At 34.1% G+C, this 26,856-nt stretch overlaps 3 protein-coding genes and 1 non-coding gene across 7 annotated transcripts in view; 2 read left to right on the top strand and 2 right to left on the bottom strand.

Annotated features, from left to right (window-relative positions):
- LOC105177973 (DNA-directed RNA polymerase III subunit RPC5) overlaps positions 1-4,018 on the bottom strand; it is a gene marked incomplete in the record, with an annotated part of 10,362 nt that extends 6,344 nt beyond the window's left edge. For all 3 annotated transcript variants that reach the window (XR_002288380.1, XR_002288379.1, XM_011101290.2), the window contains 8 exon segments: positions 832-903; positions 1,019-1,125; positions 1,954-1,989; positions 2,326-2,481; positions 2,615-2,683; positions 3,060-3,167; positions 3,306-3,374; positions 3,524-4,018. Coding sequence is in view for 1 of the 3 variants with exons in the window: in XM_011101290.2 (XP_011099592.1) it covers positions 832-903; positions 1,019-1,125; positions 1,954-1,989; positions 2,326-2,481; positions 2,615-2,683; positions 3,060-3,167; positions 3,306-3,374; positions 3,524-3,895 (989 nt within the window).
- On the top strand, positions 4,925-4,996 carry TRNAE-UUC. The gene has a single exon. It is a non-coding gene; the product is annotated as a tRNA-Glu (tRNA).
- Positions 7,761-9,809, top strand: LOC105177971 (BES1/BZR1 homolog protein 2). 2 transcript variants are annotated; one of them, XM_020699128.1, is made up of 3 exons: positions 7,761-8,209; positions 8,603-9,337; positions 9,440-9,809. In XM_020699128.1, exons 1-2 carry the CDS (start codon positions 7,982-7,984, stop codon positions 9,323-9,325), a joined length of 951 nt encoding a protein of 316 aa, XP_020554787.1. In that variant the 5' UTR covers positions 7,761-7,981; the 3' UTR covers positions 9,326-9,337; positions 9,440-9,809. The 2 variants fall into 2 exon arrangements, with proteins under 2 accessions (XP_020554787.1, XP_011099590.1); XM_011101288.2 differs by having other exon boundaries at positions 7,762-8,209; positions 8,603-9,809.
- On the bottom strand, positions 10,755-18,959 carry LOC105177972 (probable Xaa-Pro aminopeptidase P). Its single transcript, XM_011101289.2, has 16 exons — positions 18,687-18,959; positions 18,456-18,519; positions 18,049-18,188; positions 17,093-17,377; positions 16,877-16,999; positions 16,523-16,801; positions 15,619-15,705; positions 15,056-15,117; positions 14,325-14,391; positions 13,866-14,000; positions 13,696-13,776; positions 12,658-12,712; positions 12,399-12,503; positions 11,522-11,593; positions 11,298-11,422; positions 10,755-11,096 (listed from the first exon to the last, which is right to left on the bottom strand). Exons 1-16 carry the CDS (start codon positions 18,780-18,782, stop codon positions 10,935-10,937), a joined length of 1,938 nt encoding a protein of 645 aa, XP_011099591.1. The 5' UTR covers positions 18,783-18,959; the 3' UTR covers positions 10,755-10,934.

The raw sequence follows: 26,856 nt of genomic DNA, 5'->3' as shown, positions 1-26,856 counted from the left end.
AAAGTAAGCAAAACCCTGAAATATAATCAAAGTATATTATGAAAATTCAGATGGCAAAATTCCCAGCAAACTAATCAGAAGGGACACATATTAATGAGTTTGTGTAACACAAGCATGAAAATATAATAGTGTCAGGGAAAAGTATGTAAGCAACCACAAATATGGCGGAATTTGAGGGCTAATGAGGCAAAGTATAAGCCTTTATAGATGGGATGCATATTTAATCACAAAATGTAGGTCAGGCAATACATGATGCAAGTTTCGACCTCAGCAAAGAAATACTACCATGGAGCATACAAACAACAAGATTGAAGAATTGATCATTCGTCACAACAGTCCTGACTAACCACATAGCAATAGAATGGACAAAATCTTTTGATGTTCATATATATTCACGAACTTAAGATAATGTCATCTCCTTCATCCACCCATGATCCAACTCGGAAAAGTTGAGCAGAAATATTTTTTCTTCCATTCATATTGATATAGAAAAGGAATCTGTAAGAGAAATACTAGCAATCAGCTATGATGAGGGGATGCTTTGGAATCAACCCTCAAGACAGGCCTTTATCAATCAACAGATAAACTGAAGAAAAGAATGAAAAAGGGATTTGTAGGCTCTATTTTGATTTAAAACTGGTCAGGATAAAAGTTTTAAAATGGAAAAAATGGTCAATGTAATGTATTAAAGATATTTATGATCAACAAACAAATAAACTACAGCTAGGGAACGGCAATATTCTAGCTTGCGTCCTTGTTAATAAATCAAAAGAAGAAAGTCATTGACTATCGTCCAAAACCAAAAAGGAATCATGCCAGAAATTTAGATACCTTCTTGGAGGACCTTTGGAACTGAAACTGTCACTAGAAGTGCCGGGACACAAGCTGTTCAGATAGTCACACCTTCAAGTTCAAAAAACAAAAAGAAATGAATTTGAACAAACTTATATAATGTCTGCAAAGCCAGCATAATTTAACAAACATCTAGTAGTGGAACTAGTAGCATTTAGGTTCATACGAGCTCATGGAAAAGTAGATCTGTGAGCCCCCTCGTGACATCATTTTCCGTAGGTATCCTGCTGCAACATCACTCTTTGCACTATGGTACTTGAGAGGAATCCAGCCCTGGAAAAGAAACAAAAGACAATGAAAAAAGTAAAGTTGAACTCCCATAGGGTGAAGGAAAAGTAATTAATTACATTGCATTAGATCTTGTGCCAGACCTATTGCTTAATACTAAAAAAATTGGGAACAAGGATTTACAGAGGATCATTTATTCCACGATACCACAAAAGAGAATTGAAAATAAAGTTTGAGAACCATTTCAGATTGCACTTCATCTAAGTTCTTTTTGACACACGCTGCAAGACTAATTAAAGCATCCTAAGGTTGATAACTAAAAAAGCAGACATCAGAGCCTGTCTAAGAAGCTAAATAAAAGGATTTGCACATTAGTTGGTCCATCTTTGTTGTAAACAGAACTGAAAAGATCAGGGGCAATTATTCAGGGTCGTGCAGTAGCATCCTCATGTCTTAGGAAACCCCAAAGTAGAATGCAGGACAACTACGAAGGAATAAGGGAACAATACTAAAGAATAAGGATATTCTATAACTCAACAATATTAGCGATTGAAATTTTGCTCAAAATAATAGGAATGAGGAAAGAGAAAAGATTTTTAACATACAGATTTTTTCAGTTTATTGAATTATGATTCTTTTATGAGTCAGAATATCAAAAGAAGTAAACTACAGAGCATGAAGAAACAGATATTCATCATAAGTAGTCAAGTGTTAAAGATCATCATTTTTTTCTCCGGTGAAAGTAAACTATCACTATCAATTGTTACTTAGAAAGTAAGTAGAAAACTACTACTTTAGGCAAGGATAAGCTTATCGATTTAGGATGGCATAAATAGACATCAATAGAAAAGGTAGAGAGCTAACAATGCATACCTCTCCACTATCATTGTTCTGTTCTGGGACTTTGCTCTGCAAGGAATAGGTTTTAGTTTACAAACCAAAATCACAAGAGTTACATAAACAAAGACTTCTATAAATATATGTATATAAGTAGAATGCTATTTATAGAATCATGAGAAACACTTCTCAGTTCTCACATATGTCTTCACATCATACAAATTTATTTACATTTCAGCTACAGCTACAGTAACAGTAAACAAGAGAATACTTTCCCAACTGAATATAAGACGATATAAGATTAACAACCCCAATCATATAACTAAATGACGCAAATGAAGCAAAATAATGTTGCCACGAAGAAGTAGAATGTTACTAACAAGCACATAAAAGAAGGAAAAAACCAACCAGCTTCTTCGATGACCCAGAAGGTTTTCCTTCCTGAGGCTCTTCTAACTTCACTCTATCTTCAACATTAATGGTCTTCCTTTTAGAATCTTTAGCATCAAGATGTTGCATTGACGGTCGGAGTTGTACAACTGCATGAACAGGATTCAAGTGTAACTGCATGACAGACAAAAGGGAATAAAAACTTAATATCATTGCAACTTCCAGAAAAACCTTAGGAACCAACTATAGCCCATAAGACATCAGAAACAGAAATCAGACTGGGGATTAAGAAGATGAAAAGACGTGCCTTATTTCCAGTGAGAATCCCAACAGCATACCCACTTGCGTGAGGTGGCTTCCATGATGAAGTAAGAATCTAGAAAGGGATCAAATACAAAGATATAATCCAAATACAGACTCCTTAAATCAATAAGCAATTAAACAAATATAGTCAAATGTCTAAATATAACGAAAACCAATGTCGGACCATTATTGTAATGACAAGGACAAGACAGGGAGGTTAGCATTTTCAATAGCTTTTGATGAACTCAGAAAAATCTCCTGAGCAACTTCGTGCAGCCAGTACTTAAGCACAGTTCGGATAAAATATAAAGTTAGAGCTCCAAGTAGCTTGACATTTTGGCATCGGAAAAATTCTTGATATATCAGTATCACTCACTTTTATGAAAACCCAACAGATTTATCACTTCTATGTGAACCCAATACTTAATTGAAACACCTGGTAGACATACCTGCTTTTTCATCTGCACCCGGGGATCAGCACCAGAGTCATAATTCTTGGAGTCAACATCAACAGCCAGATCAACCTCCAGTTCTGCACTTGCTGGCTTCACCCTGACCTAGAATATGAACAACAAATTCTCAGCACATTCTACCATTCTCGGTTTTAGCACTAGGCAAATTCTTGTATCATGACAAATATCAACATCAAACTTTTTCAACAGATATTTCATTTGAAGACAGAAAGTCATGAACACCTCGTCGCATCTATCATCCAATTCGTATGGCCGCCACAAGGGCCTAAGCGGATATTGCAACACATACAACTGAGAACAAGAAAAACTTGCCATTAGCATCCGATGTCCATCATCAATATAATCATACAGGAGCAACCAAAATGAACTAAATTAAAAGGAAAAAGGGAAATGCCAATTCAGTTATTTAATGAGCGCGAAAATAAAACTAGGTCACTCACCCGAGTATTAGAATCAATAGAAGGGGTAAAATACACGTCAATTTCGCGAACAATTGCATCATCAGGCTCAGCTTCAGCTTCCGTTTCCATTAAATCATCTCCCTCTTCTTCTTTCACCTCTGGCTTCACCTCGACATCCATATCATTGCCATCGTTCGCAAACTCGGGTTTGATATCAGGTTTAATGCCAGGTTCCTCTTTCTTGGGCACGGGTAATCCCTCCACAGTATCAGATGCCGCCGGTGGTGGCAGTTGAGATGGTTCAGTTTTGGGTCTGGGTTTGAATTTGGAGCCTTTGGGCGCGAACCGAGATGGTCGGTTTGGGACCTGGCTCGGGCCATCCAACAGTTCATCCAGGTCCATGTCCGCCATGACTGTTTCTTTGATCCTGTAAACAGTATGAACGACAAAAGAATAGGAATGATTTATTGTGAGAGGTGTTTGATGAAATGCGCCTGCACAGTTGAGGGGGTTTAGGGTTTAATAATTTGCAGAGACGATGGCCCGGTAATAATGTAATATTAATATATTAAATATTATATAATATATAACATATAATAATATATTTTAATATAATATAAAAAAAAATCGAGTTTTTTATTCTATTCGATCACAGTGAACCAAAAAATCGAATTAAATTTTTTTTTTTTGGATTTTCGGTTCAGTTTTTCTAATCGAATTTTTAATTTGGTTAAATTTGACAAATTTAATTGTTTTTTGAACACTCCTACTTTATCCCCACTTATTGTATGAATAACATTATCAATGCACTGTGCTGCTCTCCCGTTTAAACCCAAAGTTACACGTAGTGTTTGGTTTTATTTTTGGTCCATCTTTAAGATGGGCCAAAGTATGGTAAATATTTGTCTTGATTTATTTTGTAAGTTATAATAGTGTTTTGAAATATTTTGAAACAGTACCTCATTTATTTTTAGTCAAAATAAATTTACACTAATTATAGGCACTGCAATTAAAAAAATTATATACATACTCATACATATATATAAAAGAGACATTATCTGATAATGAACAATAGTTTTCCCTTTCCCACTAAATAATATCAAATATACCATACTTACCATTGCACTGATCGGGGGCGTTCGTAGTGACTGAGGTGGTCGAAGACCAAGAAGTGAGTTATTTATACCAAGCATTCTTCTTTTATATTATCTCAAAGAAAAAATTCAAATATATACACTATCTCTAACACATACTTATTTATATTTATTTTATATTATCTCTAAAAAAAATTCAAATATACACACTATCTCTAACACGTACTTATTTTATTTTTATTTTTCTCTATGTATCTCCATAGAACTCACCAAAACAAGTTAAAAATAAACCATCATGTACGCTGTATTAAGGATTTATAAGGACACATTGGGTTATCAACATTCATCCGTTGTCGTCCAGCGGTTAGGATGTCTGGCTTTCACCCAGGAGACCCGGGTTCGATTCCCGGCAACGGAACTATTTCCTTTTCTATTTTAATTTTTGGAAGAAATCCACTATATTTTGAGTCTCAATAAATATGGAGTTGGGCTGAAATTGGAGCGAGAATGATAGCAAAAGTTGGGCCGAAACCTCATTGGCCCAACTAACCCTACCCAAATTCTTCCTTTCTGTAGACACACAATATAATAATACCAACGTCCCACACTCACACGTGTGCACATAATTAATTTTTCAAGTTTTACAAAAAAATATTAAACATATTTTGTATTGATTAGATATAATAAAAACATTAAAAAAGTAAAAAAAAAAATTGAAAAGTTTGAGCAGAAACATTGCTGTAAAAATTGAGAAAAAAATAATTAAATATAAAATAATAAAAACTAAGAAAATTGAAAATACAAGAATATTCGCCTTTAATTATATAAAGTATAGAACAAATTTATTTTTAGAAAAGATACGTTTCCATTAAAAAACTATTGATTTTGTATCATTTGTATGTGTTTTTATTTTTAATTTTTAACAAAAAAAAATATATTTTTAGTTTTATATAAATTTTTATATGAGATGAGAATATTCGTAAATTAGTTAACGAAACAATATCTTATATTAATGTGTAGTATCAAATTAATATATTTTTAGTAAAAGTATATATAAGTAAATATGATTTCTGAACGAATATATTCTCAAAATGATAATATATAAATCATAAAAGAGTTGCACGTGCACAAATTTTTATCATAAATTTTGTGTCCACTGAAATTAAATAATAGGGAATATTATTTTATCTGAAGATAAAATAAAGTGGTAGGCATGTGGGTGGGCGCACGTGCACCAAGTTGGAAAGTCAACACAAAGCCGCTTTCGCAGAACTTACGCTGTTTTAGAGATGTCACACTTTCTCATATTTTAAAGTATTTATTATTATTGATAATAATAATAATAAATAATATTGGTCCACACATGCATAAGTTTACTTATTTTATTGAGCATATAGATAAGAATGGTTTTTGATCGACACTTGTTCTAATTGAGACCTATCCCTGATGATATATTTTTTTTCAGATAGAAACTATAAAATTTATATAAAATAGAAAAGGACGATACTTTGAGCATTATGCATTGAATCGTAAGTCATATTATTTTGCGTTATTTGAGGAAAAGAGTTATGTACCAAGTCCCAAATCCTTTATCTAAAGGTTGGCAAGCATTCGATATTGATTTATGATAAAAAAAGAAAAAAATATTGAGCTACTTATAAAACCCAATGCCTCCTCTTTTTAGTAAGGTGCCTTTTTAAAAAATTATTATAAAACTTTTACGAAGTTAGAGTGTATAATATCTCTTGATTCAAGCACACTTTATATTTCACAAACTATAAATTTTCTCTCTATAATTTGTTGGAAGGTCCTTTTTACAATGTTTGAAGGACTATTTATACTACTTTTCTGCAATTATTGTAAGTGTGTAAATTATTCTTTTTTTCTTTTTGGCAAAAATCACCCGAGGGTTGGGAAATTTTCGTGATCTGCTTTCATTCTATATTAATTAACATTTCACCCCAAATTTACAGTTGGAAGTACTAACCCCCTAGATTTGCCTAAAAAATCATAAATAATGATTACTACTCTCTTACATTCAAGAGCTTAAAAATATAAATAAGGAGTACTACTCTCTTATAAGGATAATAGAAAATATAAATAAATAGTACTACTCTCTTGAAAAAACGAAGTCTAAGCCAACGACAAAAGTTAGTGAAACAAGTGGATACAATTCTTTTGCTAGAGCTAATCTAGTAAAAATACAATTTTATTTTAAAAGAATTACATGTTCTTTTTCTCTTCATGCTTTTTTGAAAATGGTTTTTTCTCTTTGTGGGGTTTTTGTTTACATCAACTGTCATTCTATATAAATATATATAGTATTTGTTATTAATATATAAATATTAAAAATTACACTAATCCAACGTATATCATATTTTTTAAAAAAAATTGTCACTTTATCTATTTTTAGTGTATATTTGGATTTGAAGGAAGGATTTCAAATGAGTCCATTTAAAAAGAATTTGAAATTCATTCATATTTATCAAAATTTATATCAGAATTAAAATGAAAGGATTTGAAATTCTTAACCTTCGGAAATTTTCAGACATGTCCAAAAGATCTGTTATGAAAGACTTGAGATGCAACCTTAATTAACTCAAGATTTTGAATCAAACATCCAAAGTTTTTAGCTTATTAAATTTTATTATTTTTTATATTTGTCATTCAAAATTAATTTTAATTAATCATAACATATTAAAACAAAACATAAATTTTTGAAAATTCAGAATTTTTCAGAATATAATTCCCAAAGGAGAAAAATAATTACTTGAGTCCCACTCTATTTTTTATCTTTTTTTTAATAATGAGTCCCACACTATTATGTGGACATGTGTATATGCACTGAATGAGTTGTAAGCCGTCATTTTTTTTTTAACGAATTTATCTCAATCCCATTAAAATTTTTAATTATCATCCATTAATATATATTAATTATTAATACTAAATATATATAATTAATCAGTTGTACAGTACTCATATGTAATATTGAAATAAATTAATACATATATATTAACAAAGTTTGAAGTTGCGGATTGCAATTTCGTCGACTGAATTAGACTCGTTAGCTCGTATATAAATACTTATTAATAAATTTGATTAATATTATTTTGTCAATAATAATAATAATAATAATAATAATATATTTATGTATAGATATAGTATGTAAAGTAGGAGTCGAGGACAACAAATTCCAACAAAGCGTGGGAGGCCAATGTCCATGTCCTCCTCGTGACCACCGTGTCCCTCTCTCCCCTCCTCCACCTACCCTGCCTCTGCCTCTCTCTCTTTCTTTCCAATAATATACACACACGCGCAGAGAGAAACACAGACAGAGAGAGAGAGAGCCCAGTAAGTAATTTGGTCTGTTGATTCATTTCTGGACGGCGGTGGATGAAGTAGAATGACGGCCGTGGGATCGTCAACGGGGCGGCTGCCGACATGGAAAGAGAGGGAGAACAACAAGAGGCGGGAGAGGAGGAGAAGGGCCATCGCCGCCAAGATTTACTCCGGGCTTCGAGCACAGGGTAATTACAGGCTCCCCAAACACTGTGACAACAATGAAGTCCTTAAGGCCCTTTGCGCTGAAGCTGGCTGGATTGTTGAGGAAGATGGCACCACCTATCGCAAGGTCTGCAAATTCTTCCGCTTTCATATTAATCAATTTATTTGTTCTGATTTATGCTTCGAATTACTGGTGAGTTTGGTCATTGGTATTTGGTTATCCATGTCTTGGATCTGATCTGCAGATTCATGCTTTTTACTCCCCTTTTCAGCTCTTTTTGTGGGAGGGATGGAGATACTTTGGTGGGTGGAACTAAAAAATTAATCTTGATGATGATGATTTAGTTTTAATCTTTGACTGACTTCATATGTTTTGCAAACTGTGGTGTCTAAATTTCCCAAATAGAGTTGGAATTTATGTTTGCCAATGCTGTTAAATGTGGTTCATGTTGATGCTTCAACGATAGTTCATTATTTAGCTCCCTAATGCTGACTTGCTGATACAATTGCACTGGTGCAGGGATGCAAGCCACCCCCAGTCGAGGCTCCGATGGCATCGAGAAATATCAGTCTGTGTTCGTCAGTCCAGCCAAGTCCAAATTCTTCGGCTTTCCCCAGTCCTGCACCGTCTTACCATGCCAGCCCAATGTCTTCCTCATTTCCAAGCCCATCTCGTGGTGATGGGAACCCGACCTACATTCTCCCATTCCTGTGCAACTTAGCTTCCATTCCCTCCTCCCTTCCTTCACTGCGCATATCCAATAGTGCCCCAGTAACCCCACCTATTTCGTCTCCAACCAGAAGTTCAAAGCCCAAGCCTTACTGGGAATCTGTTTCCAGCAGTTCATTGAATTCTTTTCTCCACCCTGTTTTTGCTGCCTCTGCTCCATCTAGTCCCACTCGTCGTCGACGTTTTACACCTATACCGATTCCAGAATGCGATGAGTCTGTTGTGCCCACCATTGATTCTACTTGTTGGGTCAGTTTTCAGACAGTGCCATCTCCATCTGCTCCCACTTCACCTACTTATAATCTTGTAAAACCTGTGGCTGAGCAGAATTCTCTCAAGGACACAATCGATGGCTGTGGTGAGTTTATATGGGGATCAGCAACAAAGAGGGCCCGTGGCCCTGAGTTTGAGTTTAAGAGTGGCGCAGTAAAGGCATGGGAAGGTGAAAGAATACATGAAATTGGAATGGACGATTTGGAGCTCACGCTCGGGACTGGAAAAGTTGCTGCTTAGTCTTGCTCCCTGGTATTTGGTTTACTATTAAAGAACACAGACGAAACTTATCCCTTCATAGCTTCAAATTTCATGTTTGCTCACCACACGCCCCTTTGTGCCACATTGCTTAAGGTCTCATTTCTGCGTAATCTGTATCCCTCGGCTGCACGAGTCATGTTTTCCAGTTGACACTACTCCAAAACAAACTTGGTTCCACTAATGAGGAGATGATGATTTGGTGAGCTTGGTAGATCCAATGTTCCCCATCAATAGGCCTGACGCAGCTAAACAGCAGAATGCACCCTCCTTTGCTCTTTCATTTATCTTTCATTCATCAGAAACTAGTCACACAAGCTTGAGATGTGGAAATTGTTTGATTTTCTTGTAATTATTACCGTGTACAGAAGAAAACAGCCTAAATCTGTTGTGTGCTTATTGTTCCCCTGTCTGAACAGCGAAACAGGTCTTTTTTGTAATCTCAGTTGCAAACAAATTATCAGCATGCACATCGTTGATGAGTTGAAAATCTTGAAAGGGACTTCCTCAAGACTCTGCATGAAACCATTCCTAGCCTTTGGTGTGCTATCCAGAATTCACTGCATTTGGCACTTATGCCCAAGAAAGGCATCTGATTGCAGGGCCCCTTCCCCATGTGATGTGTTGTTGTTGTATGCTTGTGTGGGCAACCAAGCATGCTTTGGCTGATCACATCCCACAGTTAGCTGTCACAAGCCGTTTTCTAATAATTTTCAAAGAGTGTTGCGACTTTAGTTAATGGGAACCATTTAGTTATTGCTGCACGTGCACACGGCTTGATTTAGGTACAACTTTGGTGTCAAGGGTGTGAAAATAAGTGGATCTCTAGTTGTTCTTAGTATCCTCGTCAAAGAGGGGACCGCAGCCATATATACATGAAGATAAGGCTTATCTCTTGATTGTACTATATTGTCTGTCGTCTTACCGTTGTACTCTATTCATTGTGGTTCTTGTCTTGGGCTTTACTATCTTATGCTTCTTCTAGGGATGGAGAACAGAGGCTGATCTCGATATCATTGACAGGGTTCTAAAGTCTCGACGCTGATCTCTATCGCACTCATGAGTTTATTAGGTGATTGCTGTCTTCGTTAAAAGCTTAGATCAACGGTTAGGTGGAGGTAATTGTTATTTCTTGAAGTATAAAAATGTAGCTGGACTTAGACCTGCGGGTGTGACTAAAATTCCAAACAACAAATCTAGTGATTAAGATTGAAGCCTAATAAAGAAGTTCTTAATTATATTAATATATTAGTCGAATTAATGGGTCGGTTTACTCAGTTTTTTAAAATGTTAATGTAATGATGTTATTATTGCTCCTAAAAGAAATGAGAGAAAACTATTATTTGACTCGAGCAACAAAAAAGCATGCATCAGATGGGGGGAAAGATAACGAAGTTGACACTGCAAGATATTAGGTCAGAAATCTTTTCCTTTGCATAATAATAAATAGGGAATAACATCATTAATCTGGTTCTAAAATACTGTAAGCATTGAACCGGAAATAAATGTGGGAAAGGGGTGGGCTTGGCTATTTCGAAATGGTGCACACAAGTAATGTTGCTTGGAACGGAGACTGATGAAATGGAAAGACTCAAGCACTAATAGGTTCAGTTGCTTTCTTCAGCCATTCCATCTCAGAAGCATTCAAATATGGAGCCAGGATTTCTCTGCATTTGGAGTGGTAGTTGTTCAACCATTCAATTTCTTCAGGCACGAGGAGGCTCACATCCATCAACTTCTTTTGGTATGGTGCCTGAATATGTGAAACGTCATTTGCCAGAGTGCTTTTTGTATGCCTTTCACAACGTATAGTGGAGGCCAGAAAAGAATTTGTATGTGCATTACTAATAGAAAATCACACTGATATCTCATAACATGCAATAAGTTTTAAAGGTAGTCTTTTCTCATGTTAGAATTCTATTTAAGCATCGCAAAACAGAGTTGAAAACTTTACCCATGTTATATGTTCAAATGATAAGTAGCCCCTGTCGCCAAAATTGAACTTTGTACCACCTTCTTTTACGATAAGCACATTCTCCAATCTTATGCCAAAGTTCCCATCCTCATAATAACCAGGTTCTGGAAACCAAAGTTAGTAAATCAAAGCTCCAGTTGAAAAAATGACCAACATGCATATAGAAAACGATAAACAAATCTTAGCAATTTGTGCATAATTACCATCCGTCACAGTCATTGACGGTTGTAATGCCACATTCCGAGCAGCTGGCCTGAAACTAATTTGATGAGGTCCTGCACAACGCGCAAATTAGTGGGAAATGACCATGACAACAATGACAAACAGCATAGTGTAAACAAATACTAAGGACTTCTTATACTCAGTCATGTTCTTTAAGCAACATTTGCATTTGGTTTGTGCATGGATTTGGTTCGTATGCAGTAATGATAGCAGCTATTATTAACACAAGTACAGAAGACGGGTCACCTTTTATTAATGATGCCTAACTTACAGAACATTAATCATGACAGGGGACATAATGATAAAATTTCATGATGGAAGCTATTACCCATACAAATTAAGAAATAAGTAGTACAAAACGTTGAACGATGATGGAAGTGCATTAGACATCGCAAGAAGAGTGAAACATGACCAAATCATTGATTCATATGTTGATAGGCAATATGCATGATTGGACGAAAGCTCTGAAGAATTCCGTAGCGAAAGCTCTGAAGAATTCCGTACAGCTGAGGCTACAAGAAAGTATTTTCTTTTATATGACAAATCGCATAATGGAAGAGAAAAGGTCCACAGAATTTTGATATTTTTCCCTGAATCATCTAAAGATAAGGATCTTCCTGATGACTGCAGAGAATGTGAGGTAATTTCATGGAAGTATAATAGTATTGACTTGTTCATCTTCATAAATCACCAATCTTTTGCATAGAAAGAAGAATTACACTATTGCTATTGATGTGATGAAAATCTCACTGCACTTGCTTAGTGGTATTGATTTTAAAGTGTTGAAAATTAAGTATGTCAAGAAAAATTTTAGTTCGCACATACAAGAGCTCACATAATACAAGTATCTAAGTTTACCTTCGTGAACATTTAGGTAAGATCCTATCCCATGGCCGGTGCCATGCCTGTAGTCAAGACCATACTTCCACAAAGGAAGTCGTGCAAGAACATCAAGTATGTGACCTGGAGATGAGAAAAGGCAGTTACTAAGAATTTTCTTGATATCTTAACAAACACACAAAAGCACCGATTAAATCCAACCCAAATTCTGAAGCTTATAGGAACTCCTCAAAAAAATGTATTAACAAGAGGTATAGATGAGAACATCAATCTTTACCAGTGGTTCCATTGGGGAATCGAGCATTTCCCAAGCCAATGTGACCCTTGAGAACCTAGAATTACAAACAATGAAGACACAATAGTATGAGCCAAAATTACTGTTCTCAAACTTAATAGCTAAGAAAATTTCTTTTGAAACAAGATCAATGAATGTTCTAAGCAACTCCCAATCTTTGACTGAATTCACAAAGATGGTGGTCACAAACTACAGTCTAGACAGCAGAGAGATGACAATGACAGCAACAGCAAAACACAAGTTAAACAAGTTGCTCTTCCCAGATTTGATGCAAAAGATTTAACTATGACATGGTTCGCCCTGAGAAAAAAATAATTCGAGCATAGGAAAGAAGATCTATGACAATAATGTGTGACCCTTGAAAATACAAAAGGACGGGTTCCTTATATGAGCTTCAATACCACTGCATTATGGCCTTTATGTTTCCCTTCTTTAGTAGCCTTACAGAATTCTATGTTTTCCATCGATCGAAGAAGATAAGGATTTAAAGACCATTGTCTGCTTTACTTCTAAAGTATGCATCTATACTAGTATTATATCTTCTTCCGCAAACTAAATGGTCAACAAACATACTGTTCTAGACTTATAATTCACAGGGTTCAGAAATTAATTTTCAGGATCATGAAATCTAACTAATGCACTATCAATAGGCTAAATGGGATTTCCTGAATTTGATAATATCCTCTAATCAAAATTGCATGCTACGCTACGCACAATTATATAACGGTGAACAAATGTTTGCCTCTGCAATTCCGAATTCTACTTGCATGCTTAAAATTAATAGCTTGGTTCCTAACTTCAACACATTGTATGATTAACTAGTCTTGCAGTCGCCCTCGGCTGAAGGGATTGAGGAGAGCCAACAGATGCTTAGTCTAGAAGAAAAATTGATGCCGCCACCTACCCAAATACATGTGAACACAAGGGCATCCATATACATGGGTCAGAGAAACAAATATAACATTTCTTCTGTTCTTAAACAAATATCAAACAAATGAAGAAAAGAAGAAACACCAGTACCGCAGTATAACATGCTTTCTCATGGGAAGTTGGTTTTCCAAAATGTACTGTCCGAGTAATGTCAGTTGTTCCATCTAGATACTACAGAGACATCAATGATAATGAAATCAACAAGCAGAAAAAACTATAATCAAAAGGATAAGAACCAAAAAGAAGGATAGCTGTTGCACCTGTGCTCCTGAATCAAATAGGTACATACTATTTGGATCAAGTTCTGCACATGTTTCGGCCTCTGGACAATAATGTATAATTGCACCATTCGGACCAACTGATGAGATAGTAGGGAAACTCAACCCCCTAAAATGCTGTTAATATAACATGGATGAAGTTAACGATAATTTGCAATGAGTTCCCATGCTAATTTGCACTATAATTTGTGTTTCTGCGTAATACGAATATCCCTGATTCATCTGTTTTTTTAAATTCCTTCGACAAAAGTTGGAAACTAAAACATAAACCATGGGGAAGAGATATAAATCTAATATTAGTCAATTCTACTAGAAGCATATTAAGTTGAGTTGAGTGTCAAATAAGAGCCCTATTATTGGATCATGCAAAGTGAAGACAGGAGGATAGCAATTTTTTCAGTGTTCTTCCTGTTGTTTTTGGTCAATAAGTCAGGCCAATACCTCTTTAGATGCACGGAACCCCTCTAGCTTATCACTTACAGACACTTCAGTAAGCTTTGCTGTTCTCCTGCATTATTAAAACAGTGAACATGTAGGAGTAAGATTGGATGGAGTGTAGTGGGGTGGGTAATGCTTATCTTGTCAAAATGTCGGAAACTGTTCACTATAGCACAGTGTCACAAAAATGCACATGTGAGGATACGAGGCAGAAATGTTTCTGAAACATCATGACTTGGTGATATTGTGTTGGAGATGTCTCTGGAAATTTGAGTAGGTAAAGAATAAATAATAGAAGCAACTCTTTGGCCCATTGAAGCAGCAACCCACAGTTAGTCGCATTTCATTTTTTACCTCTGAATTGAGCTCAAGCTGGCTTTTTTCAATCCAAGTTCAAGCCAAGCTTGAAAATTAACTATTCTCAATTAGCTCATATCATTTTGCACCTCCACCCACAATAAATGATGCTACTGAAAGTAAAGTTGTTTTCTTCAAGAATTAGTTCAATCTTCAAAATTATAGGGTGAGTGAAAAAGTTCAAGCCAAGCTTCCACCTGCGGGTACCACGTGAGTGTTTTTTAGCTCAAATATGTTCAGCTGAAAGTGTCAGTTCAGTATAAAACTGGCAAACAGAGAGGAGAAAGACAATGGCAACAGTAGGTTAAAGGAGAAAAACCTGATACCCGGTAGGAATTTAACTACAAATATACATATCCATTGTCACAACAACTTACGGTTGGTCCTTGTTAACCTCACCATCCACAAAGTAACCAGCAGCGCCATAAATTTCCTGCATCTGAGGGCACAGAAAGCTAATATAATTTGAAGTTATGACACAACAGAACAAAATTAATAATATATTAGTTGATAATATCAGCACATAATGTTTGCACAGGCAAAGGCATGTATAATTGAAGATTTCCGTACAATCTATAAATTGATGGAATAAACGAAATGAATTTAGGACACATCTGCAAAAGATGAAAATAGAACAGAGTCTAGGCATAATTTAAAATAAAACATTGATGCATTAAAGCTTCACCACCTGTTACAAGTCACACTAAAGTAAAAAATCACTCTGGTAACTTACTAATATAGAAGCATGAGTTGTTAACTTGTTTACTTTCATTAAAGAACTAGCAATCCACTAAATTAGGAATTTCATCCCCATTTGAGAACTAGAGTACTACCAGAGAGTAAGTTAAAGTATAAAAATCGCAAGAAGTTACATTTAATACAATCCCCTGAGATAGAAGATAACTGATAATCTATCACAGTTGCAATAGTTAATCTATACCTGATTGTCCAGCCAAACAAGGTATTGGACCACAGCTGCCCCATCCCTGATATGTGCATTCTTCAATCCTTCTAACTCAACAGGATTCTGGAAGTATGAGCCAGACATATACAGTAAGCAGAGAGATAACTTTATAGCTGAATACAAACAAATGTTGCATATGGGTTTAGTTCATTTTACACTTTATGGTTTTTAGTAACTGGTCAAAGTGAACAGAATACTCATAGGATAACTTCTCTACACACCAAAAATTCAATTTCAATTGCATGTCAAAACACCACTAACTTATTAAGAGAAAAGAAGTCAAACAAAGAAAATAGCATGCTTCAGAAAGAGGAAATTGCTAAGATACCAGAACCCAAACCTGAACCGAACAGGAGGAAACAATTTTATTATGCAGCATTTATGATTTTTTCCCGTCTTAAAATTAATAATATGCTACTGAAGCATCATTGGCAATATTTCTGGCTTCACAGAAAAGACATGGAAACTTATTCCATTGAGCCATTTTCGTCATTCCATCTTTGAAAAAACCGATTTCTCAGCCATTGCCACCATGGCTCAATCTTATTCCACCTTCGAACAAGAATCATTACTACCAATTACCAGAGTATCAAAATGCCACCCAAAGAAGAGGAAAATGACTAAATTAAAACTTCGTCAAACTTGGAGAGTTCAATTGACAATAAAGAATAAAAAGTTAACTAATCATTCTACATGACACTGGAGCGAAAATGAATGATGAGGAGAGAACAAAAGTGTCTAAGATGACATGTTAGTTTTGTGCTACAAAAAGCTATAGGCAGGCACAACCTAGATACCTAACATCAAGCATGGTACCGACCAACAAAATTACAAAGGGAACAGTAGTAACATCTCAGGAATTCCAGAGAAAAACTAATACCTTTATGGCTTTTGCAAGGGCCAAAGGTGATGACTGCAGGAAAAGTTTATCCTGATTCAGTTTTGAATACAAAGCAAAGCAGCATGTACCAGGATCGATCCATACAAGATCATTCCTTCTCTCTTCTACAGAATTATCACTCACTGTCGTACCAGCCTTGCCAGTTTCTTTGGCTGAATTGGTAGAAGCAAGCTGGTCAGATGCCAGTAAGGCTGTATCTGAGCTCACTACACCATAATCCCGCACTTCAATACCGTTTTTCTCCATATAAGAGCTTACCTGCAGATTGTAAGAATTTGAGACCAAGGAATTAAAAGATACAGAAAACTAAATCTAATTTAACTGTACACTAACCTCAGAAGAAATTTTTCTCTTGTCCACATAAAAGAAAGCAGCAGCTAATGTTACTATAGCATAGGCATGTGCAACTGGGTTATATGGAACATCAGATCCACGGATATTATAAAGCCACGCCACCTGAAATTGTAACATTGAGGAGATCAAAACTTTAAATTTGCCAAAAATAAAAGCATAGCTGAATTTCGATATGGCATGACATCATAGGCTTGCCTCGTCTAATGTAGTAAGTATAATAGCACGAGCTTTTTCCTGCACGAGCTTTTCCCTCAAGTCCTTTAGTTTATCTTCAACAGAGCGACCAGCAAATTCAAGTGGATGCACAATAACAGGATTTATTTCAGCTGGTGGTCTACTTGTCCAAACTTGATCTACCAAGTTGGTAGTCGTCTGAATCAACTTTTGTTGTTTCTTAGCAAAAGCACGCTCCCATCTCTGTGAAGTGTCAACTGATACGCACCATGGATCAACACCAATAGCCGCCTCAGTTGGCAGATTCTAGTACAGCATACCACGATTAAGTTATTGTGACCAGGAAGCATGAGATTACAAAGCCAAAATAAAGCAAGCAACGTTAGATATGTTGTATTCTTCACGGAGTAGCAAGCAAAATGGTGGCACAGTTGATAAGTTAATCACCAAAACAGAGACTGAACCAACCCAATAAATTGGTACTATACAAATATCTAGAAATCCAATAAAGAGCCTAGAGGTGAAATATGTAAATGCTCTGAATATCCACATAAAGCTGAAAGGTAATCGATGCATCTGGGGGTAAAGGAAAAAGAAATTGGACATAGGTGTTGAATTTTATAATGTCCTGAAAGACTTCAGGGGCATATATGATGGAGAAAAGGTGGCATCCATGCCTAGAGGACCAACCATCTGCAGAGGAATGTTTGCCTTGATATTAAGCGCATCTAATGTGGTATGAATCTTTAGTACATTGTATTCCTTACAAACTTGAGATAGGTGGGAATTGAACTGTTTGCATGACTTCAATGCAAACTTTTTTATAATGGATATCATACACAGAGTGAGTTTATGCTTGCATAAAAAAGGAAAAAAATAGTTATCATGTTCCTTCATTTAGCAAGACTTAGACAAAGGCACCGGAGAAACCATAGAGATTAATGACTGAACAAATATAAAATTGTAAAGCCCCTCACATCAGCCATCCAGATATCAACTGCAGGATCTTCTCCCATACGCATGAGCTTCCACTGTTTGCTAAGCTCTTGTTCTGCCTGCAAAAAGTAACGTCCATCTGTCCAAAGCAATGCCTCATTTGCTGTAACAAGTGCCAAACCTACAAGATATCAAAGTTTAAGAAATATACTCCCCATAGGATCAAGTGGATGGATAACACACACAGTAAACATGCCTGTTAATGTAGCCCACCCACGGCAATGCCCAGGGTAGACCAAATGATGCAGAAAGTTCAATATTGGCTCTTAAAACAGAAAAAAGAAAAAACATAACCTTCAATCACATGGCAAAAAAACTCACCAGAGCAATAGCTGCATAAAGAAAATTAAAAAAGAAAACAAGTGTGAATTGGTAAAGAGAAACGAACCAGCACTTCCAGTGAATCCAGACACAAATGCTCGCCGTCTGTCCCTCGCGGACACATACTCACTCTGCCACACCAAGTCAACGTCATCGAAATTCAGATTTCAGTGAAGGCAAAGAACCAGTGATTGATTCTCACATCAGAAGCATCACAACAAATGCACGCATCAACAACATTAAAAAAAAACCCACATATGTTAACATGTATAGTAGATAGAGAACGATAAAGACATACCTGGTGATAGTCTTCAGAAGGCACGACCAACGCATCCAGCTTGGGTGAGTGTGAAGCCATCAGAGACCTGAGAGCAGCCAGTGTTTCTTCCGCCATTTTTGTCAGTTCCCCGTTCCTCTCTCTCTCTCTCTCCACCTCTTCCCCTATCAATTTATAATTGCTTCTTGGGGACTTGGGACTGTGTGCTGATTTGACATATAGAAGGATGCGACTTCCTCGTTATATCCCACCTAAAAAGCGCTTTTTGCCAAATTTTCCATTTTCCAACTCCTCGCTTTGGTATCTGCAATGCCGGATTCTCTCCCAGTCCCCACTATACCCTCCATCACTTGACCCAATTTTTATCTCTCATCCATTTTAGTGTGATTTAAATTAGTTTATTTATTTATCATATTATTGTATAATTTTAAATGTATAATTAATTAAATTTAATTTCAATAAAAAAATTTCCGAGTATGCCCAAACTTTTACTAAAGTTATTCAACACTAAAATAAAATATAATCATGGTAGATCAAAAGCTACATATTGTTATTTGTTTAATGAAGACATAATTTTAAAGGATAATTATGTCCGCATTTTTTGATTTATGATCAACTTACACAAAAAAATCACTCGTTTTTTGCATAATCACAGAAATTATTCCTGATAGTAAATAACGATGGTAGTTTGCATAATGATATTGACATTTTTCAAGGTGCATGTGCAATTTTCTAACAAATAGGATTGATTTGTGTAAATGATGTTGATATTTTTTATATGTGTATTTGTAATTATCAAAAAAGTAGAGATGCAAAACATTAGAGGATATAAACATAATTATCCCTAATATTTTTATAAAACATCGTATTTAGAACCCTTTTTTTTTCAGAATAATATTTTCGATCACTAAACTTACATTATAGCATTGCAATTCTGGGAGTATTATTGTATATCTGTCTATTTTGTGGGGTTAGCAACATAATTACACTTTTCTCCTCATATAGGTCCCCTTGTTAATCAAAATTAATTGAATTTGTTAATATTAACAACAAAATTGAATAAAAATTGATAATGGCCTCAATTGACTTATTACAGGTCAAACAATTTTTTTCTAACTAAACTATCCTTATAACGGTGAAGATATACATCTTTATATGTATTAATGTATGAAGATGTATAAGGGTAATTTGATTATAAAAAAAAATATTTGACCAATAATATTCTGCAAATTCGGTGAATTTTGACTAAATGAATGAACTTATTTATTAGATGAATATAAATTTTAGAGATACTAGATGTAATTTTTTACACTACATAGAGTTCATGCATAATTACATCAAAATTGGGGTGAGAAAAATATAATTAGCCCTTTATTTTGGATTAAAATCAAACAACACAAATAAATTTAAAAACTGAGATGCTGCTTTAAAATCAAATTGTTAAAGCATCTAATTCTCAAAGAATCCTGAGAAAAAAATAAAAAAAATTACGACTAAAAATGGTTATTTTCTATAATAAAATATTACTTTATGATAAAATATCTATGCATTACAAATATAAATGCTCCATCATCATTATTAAATTATTCATTTGAAAATATGTATATAAATAAATATATATATTGCATATTATTAGTGTTTATGCAATTTAATATTAAAAGTACGTATCTTATGTCTCCTCATATTTCTTGATTGATGGTGAAGTTAGTGTAGCAAGATGGTTGATGTTCGTGGATGATTATGGTCACAATAATTTAATTTTTTGTTGTTAATACTATTTTTTCACTATGTTATATTTTTGCTCATTTGATGATAAAAAAATATTAAATAAAATAAAAATTAAAATACTAAAAAATATGAGTTCTTAATAAACATTTGATAGGGGCTCGTCTAAATATTGTAATAAATGTAATGGGCTTTCTTGAATATTATTTAGTTTTGGGCCTCGTACTGGACTTTGGCAGACTTTGTTTATTTGAAGCCTACTTTGGGAGCCCAGAGTGTGAGTGGGAGATTAGCAGTGAACTACGGGCTCATCACTCTTTATTCCTTACCATTTGGTCCTAGGTTTTGTTTTGTTGGGCAATTTTCTCTTGAATTGGGGTCGGTCCTCCAAGTCTCATTTATGTTATACTTTCAGAATCAACATTATTTGATGTATGTCTGGACTCCAATCTAATCATTAAAAACACAGGGTAATTAGTTTACAAAAAAATTAGTAGAAAAGGCGTAATTCACATTACTTTTTTTTTTTTCGCAATAGCAAGTATGATTTTTTTAAAAATTTATTTAAATTAGGGTCAGTGGGATCAAACCATTCGTACAACAAAGTATAACTATCATACGATTGGTCATTTTATTTAAACTGGCCATCAACCACATAACGAATATATTTCACACTACATGGTTAGTTCATATCTTTGTCAGATCTCATCTGAATTAAAATTTCTCTAAGAAACCTGGAAATAAAAGCTGGGGTTTCCAAAAATTGCCCGGACAACATAAAAATTGGACACAAGGCAGAATGGACCACCATTAGAGGGACTGGGACACCTAAATATGCCCTGCAAATCCTCAAATTCACACACCACTGTCTTCGGATCTAGGACACCTGAGAGATCCTTCAAGAACTGCTTTATAATCTGCCCAACACATGGCCATCCTCATCCCCTAACACGTGCACCAAAATTACTCGAATTTATCGAAATATTAATATATATATATATATATATATTAAAAAACCCTTAAATTAAAAAAAAAAAAAAAGAAAAAAGAGAAAATTACTATCTAATATAGTCAGTGGTAAGCATGTGCAGTGGAAGTTTACAGAAGGGAAAAAGAAAGACAGCTAGCTCAATATTTATTTATATATTATGCGTATTCGTAAAAGATTTGAATTAAATAATAAAAATAAATATAGTATTTAACGTTGTGAAACGAAAGATCGTTGGCATGCCACATACCCACTTGTCGTCTGTCCACGTCTTGGAGTTAAGCATTAATTAACGGAATAATGATTAATTAAGGAGTGTAGATTCCTTGATTTCTGTATAATAATCCCTCCAACTAAACACCTCATCCATTACAAGATTCTTGCTTTGGGATATGGAGATCATTGTGTGTAGGTGGGGGGGTTTTGGACTTTTTCAACCTTTTAATAAAGGTGTAAGCTAGGGTTGCCTTCCAATAGCAACCTCCAGACTTGCTTTAACCATTTGACTAACACCTTATTACTTATCGTTTTCATCAATACCCGTAAACTTATATACCAAGTTGAAGAACTCGCCGATTACTGGACAGTGTAGGCGTGCGAGATGGTGCTGATTGGTGACGAGGTTTTGTTGTCTAGTAATTGGGCTGTCGTCGTGGAGATATGGCAGGGTGCGTCCTTGGACCTTAAAATCAGAGCTTGTTAATTAGGACACCTAAATGTCATAATTATTTTTTTTTTAACCTGGATTATGGCCTAAGTTAAGGCGGAAATTAAGGGTTTTTGTTGAATTATGAAAGTATTAATTAAAAAATGGGTTTTCATTGTGTTGGGAAGTAGTGATTAATTAAATTTGGCTCGGAATTAGAGGGGTAGAAAGAGATTGGTATGGTAAGGGAAGAGGGAAACATGGGAGTCTTGTGTTTGTGGCTCTTGCCAACACATTTTTTGGGATAATATAGTATATTTATTTTTTTTAGTATTATATTTATTTAATAAGTATATAATATATTAAAATTATTAAATAATAAATTAAAATAACGCTCGATTCAATCAATGCATAAAAATGATTATAATAACTCACATAAAATGAAATAAACACTAATATAAAGTGAAACAAATACCTTCACGCTTCCCAGTAAAACTTAAAAAATTTATGATACTGACCTTGTTATCCGAATCCCAATTTTAGCCTCATCCACTAGATTTATACATGATTGATACTCTTGCCAACACAAATTAGCAAGATTCATTGTGCAAAAAAGAAAGAACATGATGATGACTATGGGTGTATGAATATACATTCATGTTACATTATGTAATGATGATATAAAATGATGTATTTCATCATTATAATTATATATACAATTTAAATGATTTGTATATAAGCTGATATTAAGAGTGTCAAATGTGTTTATACTAAAAGAAATATATATTTTTTCGTTATAATTAATTATTATTATAAAAAAATAAAAAGTTATGATGAATACTAATTATTTATGATTGCGCAACGGCTGTTAATTATATCTATACTATTTATTTAGGTTACTTTTGACTAATATATTATTTTTATATAAAAAAAGTACCTATTTCCAACTAATAACTGTAAAAAAAAATTCGACTAGCATGATATTATTTATTTATTTATTCTTTCAAATCCGATCATACACACATTGCAACTATGTATATACATATAGATGTGTATGTAATAATTAAAATGATGAATAAATTATGGGATTGGGGGGGTGCATGGTAAGACATACATGACAACTATTAATGATGTAGTGAACACATCATATACACACATGATCATGATCATGATCATGATCATGATGATGACAAGATGGGGCCATCCCCATGGTCGAAATGCATTAAGAATTCGAGCATGGTCAATGATTCGTAATATAAAGAAGACACGTTCCCCGTCATATCATCAACTTTATAGTATGTGTATACATATAAACATAAGATATGCAATGGCTTTACCGGGCCGGGTCAGGAGGCCCTACCCTAATAATTGTACGGACGCAGTATATATATATATATCAATAAATAAATATATGGAGAGAGAGAGAGAGAGAGAGAGAGAGAGAGAGAGAGATAAAAGGCATAAAGGGTTTTTGCCAGCAGATATTTGAGTCCACGATCATAAAGCTACTTGTTGAGTCATATGCATGTCAATTTCAAATGAAAATTCTATTTTAATTTAATGTCACTTTAGATTTGATTGGCGCTTAATTGTGTGAAATATTGTCTGTTCTAACTTCAAATCGATCATATGATTTTGTCATGAAAAAACGATTGTTCAGAAAGAGAAGGCCTTTCAACTTATATATGTCACTCAAATTTCTCATTTGCTATCAATGTGAGACGTTGGATTATATTTTTATAATTTAAAATAATATTTGTATGTATCGAAATATTTATTGATATCTTACAATAAATGACATGATTTATATTATTTAATAATTAATAGTTGCAAAATTAATATTATAGCAAATTAATTAATTGAAATATATGATGAATAATTTAAAGTCATGCACTAAATAAGGAAATGGTAATAGGTCTATATATATATGTCGAATTGTACCTACTCACATAAGTATATTCCGAAGGAATTTAAATTATTATTTTTTTTACGATGATTGGATTATTGGACATCTTAGTCCAAAGTTATATTCATTCGAAATAAAATAAAATTTACTCTTTTTAATTCAAATTTCATATGAAAAAATTAATATATTCGTTAGTAGTCCTAATTTTTACCTTAAAAAACGCCAAAAATGATCATATATATACGTCACGACCATGGAAGAAATAAATATTTATGCAATAGTTGCATTGGTGATGAATTGATTATATATATATATATTACAATTCGATGGATGCACTGTAAGAATCTCTGGAGCACTATCATAATCGATGGATCCATCGAAATTATTTAGGGATCAAAGATATATATAATTAATGAAGAAATTTAGGAGTGATTAGGCACTAATAATTGTTAGGGAAAGCCAATCGTGATTAGCTGTTTAGCATCTACGAGGTAAGTTGGAAGATGGGAAACAAGAGGTAGGGTTGTCGGGATAAACATGCACACTTCATTAATTTAATTAAAACTTTGATTTAGATTTCAGAAAATCCAAATTATACATAAACAAACAACTCATCATCAAAAGCATACACATCAAAGAAAGGAATCCGCACCATCTCCAATCCTAATTTCTTCGCATTAAAAAATTATCCCTACAACAAAAAAGAGGATTATTTATTTATTTTAATTAGTTTAATTGGTAATTAGCCAGCTCACAAGAATCTCTGCGTACGTTCCAAGAATTTGAATCGATAAAACCCTGAATGCCATTTTCATGTTAATATCAATAAATTGAGAAATACAGAAGAAATCATCGATTAATTTATTATATTCTCTCTGGTTTGGGTATGAACGCGAAATGACTTATTCTTGAAACTTTATTTTTTCGGTTGCTGCTGTTCACATAAATTTATTTATTTATAGTAAAAGAGTTTCTAAAAAAAATATAATTATACTTTTTCTTTTACATTTTTTTTTCAATAAATTAAAAAGATTGTTCTTATCCACCTATGTGTAGTTTAATCCACACTCACCCTTGTAGTAAACTCCAATTAATCCTCAACCTTATCCTTCTTGCTTAAGATAACATCCAACTTGAAATAGAAATAACCTTCTAGAGACAAACCCCCACCCCTACCCCCCTACCCCCCCTAGAGAATGAAGAAAACCTAGGCCATTGTCATGTTCCTATAGGCCCATATCCCTAAATGCTTTTCTTTTTCATCAAAGTTGAAACTATAATAACTGATGTTGCTCACATGTTGTAATTTCAACTGACAAAATTATCCCAACCACCCCACTTCCCACCCCTCAAACATGATATTGCATTTAATACATGGGATAATTTCATTTATAACCCTAATCTTTATATGCTCTATTTACATAAATAATTATATTTTTTTAATTATATAAACCACTCAGTCAGTCGAAAATTAATCAGGAGTATTTTGTGGGAAGATGTACGTGTAATTTAAAAAAAAATATAAATGGCATATAAATAATATTGATATTTATGATGGATTTATTTGTAATTTTTAAAAAATATAAGTGGCTTGTGATATAAAATCTCTTCTTAAATAAAAAATACATAATATTTCAACAAACGATGTATATTAATTAAATACATATATATTGTAATAAAAATTAATTTTGTAACAGAAAATTCAATCCGAACAAATAATCATTGCAGAAAATTCCAACATCAGGTCTAGAGGGGCTGAATGGAGCAGCCAGGTTCCACCACGTGTCGTGATAATTTATTGCCTTTCCTGGGAAAATGTCACAGCCCTGTGGTTACCATCAGATTGCCAATATAGGAAGCTTATGACAACATTTGGGTGGCCTCATGAAATGAATCTTGCAAGCTTTTCTGCAGCTGGATAGGTAACCACTACAATGTACAACATTGTCCATACCCATGAATCAACTTCATTAAAGAAGCTTTTCCTTTTTCATATTTTCTTCAGTTCAATTTGCCCCAAATGACAAGTTTTGTGGGTTCGACTCCAACGCGCAAACTCTTCTTTCTTAAGGTTCATATCAAGAAGGGTAAAATACAGTCTGCGTTTGAATTATGAGTCAGGGTACCTGATCTGACGTTTGATACGATCGATACTTTGTTGCGCAAAGTTTATCCGTTCTTGCATTATATCACCCTTATAATTTTGCCTTGAGTCTTATAAGTCATTCAGGCTCCATATTTACAACCGATGTGGGACGTTTGCCTATACCACTCAAATTAATAAAAATAAAATAAAAAGATGAATTAGAAAAGGTTATAATGGGAAAATCACATGGTGGGAATGGATTAGTGTTACATTTGATAAATGTTGGGAAAAGAAAGAGTCTAGGTTTTATTGCTTAAAGAGGTAAAAACATTATCCCATAATTGGGGAAGTAAAAAATGTAATTTACCGAAAAAAGAATGACTAGAAATTAAAGTTCCATGGCGAGCTTATCTCTTTGTAAGAGCAAAGACAGTTTCTCTTCTTCACGGGGAAGGCTAAAAACCTTTGTTAATTGGTCAGGTTGTCTGACCAAACTACATATATACACACTCATGTGGGACCCAACCGTGCATATGTTTCAAAGACTAAAGTACCCTTTACCGTATGCTGTAATAACCTTACGTTTCAAATATTAAAGTTTTTTTGTTCGGATCAAAATGAATTGACTCGAAATAATGCACTTCAAATTTCGACCGTACGACTCATCTCGTCTTGATATGACTAATAAAAAATATAAATACTCCAACCACATACATCACGTATTTATTGTACTAAATTTATAATTAAATTAATTTTATTGACTTAAATATCAAAACGCTCTGCCCCTAACTTTGTGATTGGAAGACATGAAAATGTAGAATGGAATGAAGTAGTAGTACA

The sequence above is a fragment of the Sesamum indicum genome, linkage group LG15 (genome assembly GCF_000512975.1).
Source record: "Sesamum indicum cultivar Zhongzhi No. 13 linkage group LG15, S_indicum_v1.0, whole genome shotgun sequence".
Taxonomy (NCBI): Eukaryota; Viridiplantae; Streptophyta; class Magnoliopsida; order Lamiales; family Pedaliaceae; genus Sesamum; species Sesamum indicum.
The sequence above is the reverse complement of the archived record's forward strand: the minus strand, read 5'-3'. Positions and strand labels throughout refer to the sequence as shown.

What these genes read in the sequence shown, in the direction of transcription:
- LOC105177971 (XM_020699128.1), top strand. Translation starts at nt 7,982, where the DNA reads ATGACGGCCGTGGGATCGTCAACGGGGCGGCTGCCGACATGGAAAGAG. An exon ending in ATGGCACCACCTATCGCAAG is followed by an intron (nt 8,210 to 8,602) that starts GTCTGCAAATTC and finishes GCACTGGTGCAG; the next exon opens with GGATGCAAGCCACCCCCAGT.
- LOC105177972 (XM_011101289.2), bottom strand. Translation starts at nt 18,782, where the DNA reads ATGGCGGAAGAAACACTGGCTGCTCTCAGGTCTCTGATGGCTTCACAC. An exon ending in TTGTTTGGCTGGACAATCAG is followed by an intron (nt 15,118 to 15,618) that starts GTATAGATTAAC and finishes CTGTGCCCTCAG; the next exon opens with ATGCAGGAAATTTATGGCGC. An exon ending in GTCAATGACTGTGACGGATG is followed by an intron (nt 11,423 to 11,521) that starts GTAATTATGCAC and finishes TTTGGTTTCCAG; the next exon opens with AACCTGGTTATTATGAGGAT.